Genomic DNA, 7,500 nt, shown 5'->3' on the forward strand with positions numbered 1-7,500 from the left:
TCCCTCTCTCTCTCCCTCTCTCTCTCTCTCTCTCTCTCTCTCCCCCTCCCTCTCTCTCTCTCCTGACAGCCTGTCAGTATCGTCTCATGCAGCTCACTGATCCAGTAATGAGTGACCCGACAGTGAAGAATAAACATATGTATAACTAGTTTAGCTTGTTCCAGAGGTATACATCAAATGTGTGTCTGGTAGGGGTGTAACGGTTCACAGAAGTCACGGTTCGGTTCGTACCTCGGTTTGGGGGGCACGGTTCGGTACAACAAGAAAAAGCAAAAAAAAGTCCCAAATGCATAATTCCAGGTTTGTTGTTATTTATGTTTGAACAGTAGTGCAAGTTTCAGTTTAAAAATAAAGCACTCTTTTTTAGAATAACTAACTGTATTAAACAGATAAAAACAAACCATACACACTCAGATGGCCATAGTATCTATACTGGCTCAAACAAAAAGGTTTCAACAAGCTGTAAAACTAAAAAGAATGTCTTACATCATAAATAATAAGAAAGTGTTTACAGAGCGCAAAGCCGTTGAAAAACATATGCCAAAAGCTTCCGTTATTTATTTTGGTCTCTCGGCTCTCATGTCTATTGGCTTATTAAACACAGCGGGGATCAGCTGTTGAACTGCTGTTGTCTTTTGCCGGGCTCTGGTGATTGGCAAATCTGGGTGATGCCTTCTGATGTGATTTAGCATGTTTGGCGTGTGTTTCCATTAGCATACCGCACCGCTGTAGAACAACGCCGACACACCGTCCTCGTCGGATCCACCACTCGTACACTTCATCGTTGTTGTAGTCCACAGGGAACCCGAAATGTTCCCACAGCTGATTTAAAAGAAGCAGGTGGTTCTAGCTCCTGTGTGTTATCTGAACTCACCATACTAACTTTTCTTCTTCTTGTATTTAGTTAGTTTTGTTGTGTTTTCTTCTTGTTCTTCATTTGTTGTTTAAGGGCGGCTGGCAAACAGCTTTTAGGCGCAATACCGCCCCCTGGATTATATATAGTGTAGTGGATGCTGCCCTGAAGGACAGACTTTTTTCCCACTCGTAAAAAAAAGGCGTATTCGTCGTGTGACTGCGTGTGCCGAACCGTGACGTCCGAACCGTGACGTACGGGACGAATACGGATACCGTTACACCCCTAGTGTTAGGTCTAACTCTTAGTGTGTGTGTTGCTGCGCTCACCGGTCCGTCACAGCGGGCGGAGCTGCAGGATTTCTGCTTCACACACGTTGCATACCGCTATTTTACTGTCTTTTTCGGACACCTTAAAATACTGCCAGACCGGTGAAGCCATTTTGGCGAGCTTGTTTTGCACAGAGAAAATTGTCATGTATTTTACGTCATGTGATCGGCTCTCCTGATCTGCCTAAAGGCGCTGACACACCAAGCCGTCACCAGAGAACTCGCCGACGCCGACTGCTGCGTCGCCGTGTTCTCCTGCGTCTTGGCCGTGTGTCGCACTGGAACACACCGCAAAGACTTCAGCCGAGCACGTACGAACTGCGCATGCGTGAGTGGCAAACACTCTCCTTACCAGCAGGTGGCGGTAGTGGCGTCATTCAAAAGAGGCAACAACCGGAAGACAGAGAAGAAGAACAGACTGCGTGATATAAACAAACAACAAATAGCGTGTGCGTTTCATTTTCACTCTCGTCCATCGAAAACATGTTTCGTGCGGTACTGGAGCTATCAGCCATTGGAGTGTTGCTTGTGGAAGACATTCTCAAGCAACCGTTTCGCTTCTCATGGACTGATTCGCTAGCCGAACAGCCAATCAGAGTGATTTAGTTGCCATGAAAGGCCAAATAAGGCGTGTCACTACTCAGAGAGTATTTTCAGGAGATATCTGTCGCTCCCTCTTATTCATTCTGGTAGGTCCCCCAAATAAAGGAGTACACGTGAGAAAGGAATCTGCGACCGGAGAATGTGTTGCATGGTTCTCCAAATATCAGTCCAAAAAATATGTATCTTTGGAAATTCATGCATTCTGTACCGCTGTATTTTTACTGTCTTTCAAACCGTTTCCATTTCGATCTGCTTGTTTGGTTTGACGTTGTGATATTGAAATATTCAAGTTCAAGTCAAAGCCGCTTTCAGTATAATCTGTGCTGGAGTTTGCATGGAACAACTGTATCTAAAAATCCTTGGTCAACACTTGATTAAATAAACTAATTGAGTGATTTCCATCTTAATTTAAACCACCCGACTCGTCCTGGTTGGTTGCTTTCAGTCCTCTGGGAGCCTATGTTTGTTGGTGCAGCGATATATTTACCAGCTCTGACTTCTCAGTGCCCTGAAGACGTGGAGTCAGAGGGACGATAAATGGCAAGATGGATGGATTATTTATTTGTCGGGGGGTCAAGGTCACAGCATGGCAGGGCGAGTTGGCACAGGCTGATGTTCCCAGAGATGGAGCGACCTGCGTCTTTAAATTTACCCGACCTCTGAACTGTTTGATTTGCTGAACTGGATGCACCGAGTGGGTGGTGTTAGTGCTCTGGATTTATTTGAAGGCTGAGTTCTAGAAACTCACTTTCAGTTAAAAATAGTTTTAGTACATTTGTAGTGTTTGTTTGCTTGTTATAGTTGGGTTTCCAATGTTATATCTAGTTTTTATAGTTTTTATGTAAGTGGCAGGTGTACTGTCTGAAAAGTATGTATAAGGCGCATTCACACAGCAGTACTTTCCCCACTTTCCTGCTGGGACTCCGAGTGAATCGCCAGAACGCCGACACCTCCTCATCTCCACCGCTCCCATGTTTTCTTTTGTGTTGCCATAAGTTAGTCTCTCTGCGTTTCTGCGCTGGGCTAATGCTAATAATGCTAATAATGCTAATGCTAAGGCAAGGATAATAAAATGGCGGCTTCACAAAACTTTTTGGGAGTTTTATGGGGCGTGGTTTGCAATCCGCCCAGCCAATCAGACATAGGAACCTTTTACTCCCACGAAAGTCCCTGCTCTCTAATGGAACATTTCCACTGCAGCGGGGTAGCCCCGTTTAAGCGTCCCTAAGCGTCCTCGCTCAGGCCTCGGGCTGCCTCGCTGGCCGTCCGAGGCCGTGGCGCATTTCCATACAGTTTAGGACCTGGGGTAGTTACTATAGCAACGCAGTGTAGACGGGGCGATCGGCTTTGTTGTTCCGTCGAGCTCCCGCTGGATTTTATCATCCCCAATGAGATGTAGGAACGTCGTCACCTCCTTGGTCGACCACGGTGTGCTTTTCTTTGACGTTGCCATTTTTGTAGCTCCCCCGTTTACAAAAATACGGGGTATAAAAATGCTGCAAGCTTGCTTCTAGATATATATGCGACGCTATGGATGATCTCGCACGCGATCTTGTGGCGATTCTCTCTGACCAATCAGCAGTCGAGAGTGTTGACGTCACTAGTTCAGCCCTGGCCTGATGGAACCACGATTTTATGGGGCTGGAAAAAGAGGGGGAAAGTACCCGCTAGCCGGGGCTACGCTTGAGGACGATTAAGGATGCTTAAACGGGGCTACCCGCTGCAGTGGAAATGCGCCATAACAGGGACGGAACAGGGGGTAAAAAGGTTCTCATTAACACATTTGAGTTCCGGCTCTTTTTGGTGTGAACGCAACATTTCGGAACTAAAGTGGGAAAAGTACTGCGCTGTTCGTGCAAAATAAAAGGTTAGGGAACTGTGTACAAATTGCCGTAATGTTCAACATCTTCTGATCTCAACTTGAGTCTGCTTTCACCACAGTAGGTTATCCTTAAAACTGGACTGAAGGGCTTCTTGGTTAAAATACATTTTTTGACCCCCCACCAATATTTATATCATTTTTTTGTTCAAGAAAATATTCATTTGGTTAATTTTCGGTGGTTTAATATCATGAGAGTTGAGGGGAATTTATTGTCACTATTTTGTTCTGTAAATATATATTTTTACTATTAAATCAACACTGAAAACAGTTATTAGATTTTATACTGACAATATTGTTGCAGTTCAGATTTCCCTAAAGGATATTGATTTTCTTTAGTTTTCAGTGCTTATTTTTATTGTGTTTTCAGCTTAATGTACCATTGCAACCCTACTTCTTACATTTTAAAACAAATATTTCCAAATTGCTGTATGATTTGGGTAGAAATTATTAAGTTGAATGACAATGTTTGTTTAGTTCTATGAGTCTTTATTATCTATCTTGTTCCTGACAGTTTTCCTTGTTTGTATTTTCTCCCTCCTCAGCTGGAGAGGGTCATTCAGAGGAGTGTGGCGCCGGGCGTCTCTCACACACCGTCACACGTCGTTCAGAACCAAACAGCCACCATGCTGGAGATCGGCACGAACCTCCTCTCACACACCGCCGAGCAGACTCGCAAACTCAGCTCGGTGGAAGCTAAGGTAACGGGTCGTAACCCCGTCACTGATCGCTTCTCCTCAAAGCAGGTTTCAGGGATTTGATGCTCGATGTCTCCCCTCCAGGTGCTGAACCACACCTCCAGGATAGAGATCCAGCTCCTGGAGAACTCTCTGTCCACCAACAAGCTGGAGAAGGAGCTGCTGCTGCAGACCTCCGAGATCAGCCAGCTGCAGGACAGGAACAGGTGGGAAACGAAAACTCTGAAAGGCTAAAGAGACCTCTCCATTCCACCTCAAATGCAAATGCACTTTTTCTGGTGGAGGCTAAAACAGACGCATTTCAGCAACAGTGAATACAGGTGTATTCTGAGCTTTTGATATCAAGTGTGTGTTAAATCTCCACGTATAACATAGTAACACATTGTAATGCAAAGACACCTTACTTTATTTAAACTAATTTGTCTCCTTCTGTTCATTTAAGCACCATTTTCCCACTCAAGATGCCTTTCAACTGGCCTGATCACACCCTTTAGACGTTTTTTATTACTTGGTTTCAGTTTTCTATGTTTCAGTTTCACAATATTTTATATTTTTTGGTTTCTTTTACAGCTTTTAAAACGCTGTGAAACACAAACTCTACAATTTCAGCTTGCATACTTTGTAGTCAGAGTATATCACGAACACACAGTTTGCATGTAGCTGTGGACAAAATCATTAGTCAAACACACACTCGTCTCCCATCACTCCCGTCTCACTGAGCTGCGGCTCGGCATGTTTTACAGATCAGAACCTGAGCATGTGTTCCAGCTCCTGATGTGACCACATCTCACCTCTGGATGTTAGAGATCTCTCTCTCAGTGAAACAGAGCCGCACGCCCTTCAGCATATACTCAACTTCAGCTGCTACAGTTTGGTTAGAAAGCCACAAACAGATCTCACGTTACACGTCTGGGTGTGAATGTTCACAATGTACTGAAATACAGGAGAACAGTGGAGCCTGAACTCGATGCAGAGCTGGAGATATCGTGTTGAAGTGGCTGATCCGGACGTACATAAACTCTCATTAGCTACCTCTGCTTAAAACACACATCTCCAGAAGCATGCACAGAGTTGGTACAACTTAAATAAAGAAGAACACTTCCAGTTGACTTCTAATAAATATGATCAAAATCCACAATCCAAATATAACCTTTTACAACGCAATTAAATGTGATCTAACGTGTAAAATAATGAGAATAAATGCAAAATAAGGATCCAGATATTGCGTGAGGCAATGCCATCAAGTGGGATCTAACGTGTAAAGTAATGTGGTTAAACTGTTTCTTCCCCTGAAATATAGCACATAAAAAATCCCAAGAAACCATTACTTAAAATATATGTTTATATATTCTCCTTTTAAAACCAGAATAGCTCGAACAAGTGATGGCTCATCTCGACCTCCTAACTTCATCAACAACACTTCTGTTTATCACCCTAACCCTGAACCCTGACATTCCCAGCTGCCTGTACTTCGTGGTTACTGCTAAGCAGCAAATATGCTCACATGCTAAACATCAACACTTTAGCACGCTGGGGCTAGCATTTAGCACACAGTACTTTGTAGTTTACTCTCTCGCTTGCTTTATTCACTTTCAGTGCAGAAGCTCATTTGAATGTTTAACAGAAAGCAGGTTATGTGCAGAGCTTCTCACAGCGGGCCGTGCTTTACTGTAATCAGTGTTTTCTTGCTGCCTCAAACCAAATCTTCTGGATGTGTTTGGGACATAGAGTTAGGGTGAAAGTAAATGTAAACCACACCGATCGCTCAACAATGAAACTGTGTAACAATAATAATAAAATCCCTCTCATATATCAATCTGTATATAAATCAATCAAACACGTTCATACACAAAAGGTAACAAAAATAGCTCCAAAATACAAAAGTAAACGATATACTATTAAACCCCCCCACCTCCCAGTCCATCGACAGAGCAACATATACATACAAACCCTCAAGACTGAATAAAACAAGAATAACATTTAATTAAAATCAAAAGGTGGGTCGTTTCCAGATCATTGCCACAGACAGACACATAGTGATTCTGGGAAACGTTAGAGAAGGCGAAATATGTTCCCAGCGCCCCCTGCAGACCCCCTCGCTGGCTCAGATCTGGACCTGAGTCCTGTCCTTCATCAGGTTTCATTCATTTGGCCGCCGCGGTGTTGACCTAACAGTGGGCCGGGTCTATTTCCTGCAGCCCGCTGCTGCTTCAGCTGCACAGATAACGGGCTGCGGTCCGAAAGAATGATGGCCGGGTTATTAATCTTTATTTCACGGTTTTACGGCTTCTTTAACAAGAGGGAGTAACTCGGGAGTTCCGCTCCATTACAGACAGATTTGTAGAGCAAATATTTGGGATTTCTGTCCTCCCCCCGGCGCACACAGGCCGTTAAACTGATACCATACATTCCAGGGGTTATGTTGTGATGACACAGCAATTTACTTTCCCTCAGCCCGCCTCCTTCAGTTCTTCGTTATATCTCCTACATTTCCCAGAATGCCTTTATACAGATTTGCTGTATATAAGCCACGGGGTCTGTTATACAAGGTTAGTGAGAGTGGAGTCGCTAATGAACAGGTTTAGATACGAGTAATGCGTCTTTTAACAGCAAACATCCAGTGGGACATTATTTAAGATTAATATTTAGTTTATTGCTAGAATCTGATCAGATGTACTTTCCACATGCGAGGAAGTTGCTTCGGTGCATACATTAACACAGTAGGAGAAATTATAATGAAAAAAACACTGAATTATAGAAATATTATAAGAATTACTGTAGAATGTTTTTTTAAATCAAAGTAATTTATATAAAATAAATCAAATACACAATCAGTGTGTACAACAAATAATGAAAAGTGGGAGTATTGTGCGGAAATATACTAAGAAATCATTTCCAGTTAATAATGATGTTTATCAATCAATGTTTATTTATAGCCCAATATCACACATGTTACATTCGTCTCAGTGTCTTCACAGTGTGTACAGAACATCAGTTTGACAATACGACACCCTCTGTCCTCAGACCCTCTGTCCTTAGACCCTCTGTCCTCAGACCCTCTGTCCTCAGACCCTCTGTCCTCAGACCCTCTGTCCTTAGACCCTCTGTCCTCAGACCCTCTGTCCTCAGACCCTCTGT

The 7,500-nt window shown here is 43.4% G+C and overlaps 1 protein-coding gene across 1 annotated transcript in view; it reads left to right on the top strand.

The window, feature by feature from the left end:
• Positions 1–7,500, top strand: part of angpt4 (angiopoietin 4) — a 64,942-nt gene that overhangs the window by 50,078 nt on the left and 7,364 nt on the right. The window contains exons 2-3 of the mRNA XM_034083284.2: positions 4,210–4,365; positions 4,447–4,568. Of these exons, the coding sequence (XP_033939175.1) occupies positions 4,210–4,365; positions 4,447–4,568 (278 nt within the window). The remainder of the gene's footprint in view (positions 1–4,209; positions 4,366–4,446; positions 4,569–7,500) is intronic.

This window comes from Pseudochaenichthys georgianus, chromosome 5 (genome assembly GCF_902827115.2).
Source record: "Pseudochaenichthys georgianus chromosome 5, fPseGeo1.2, whole genome shotgun sequence".
NCBI classification, from domain to species: Eukaryota; Metazoa; Chordata; class Actinopteri; order Perciformes; family Channichthyidae; genus Pseudochaenichthys; species Pseudochaenichthys georgianus.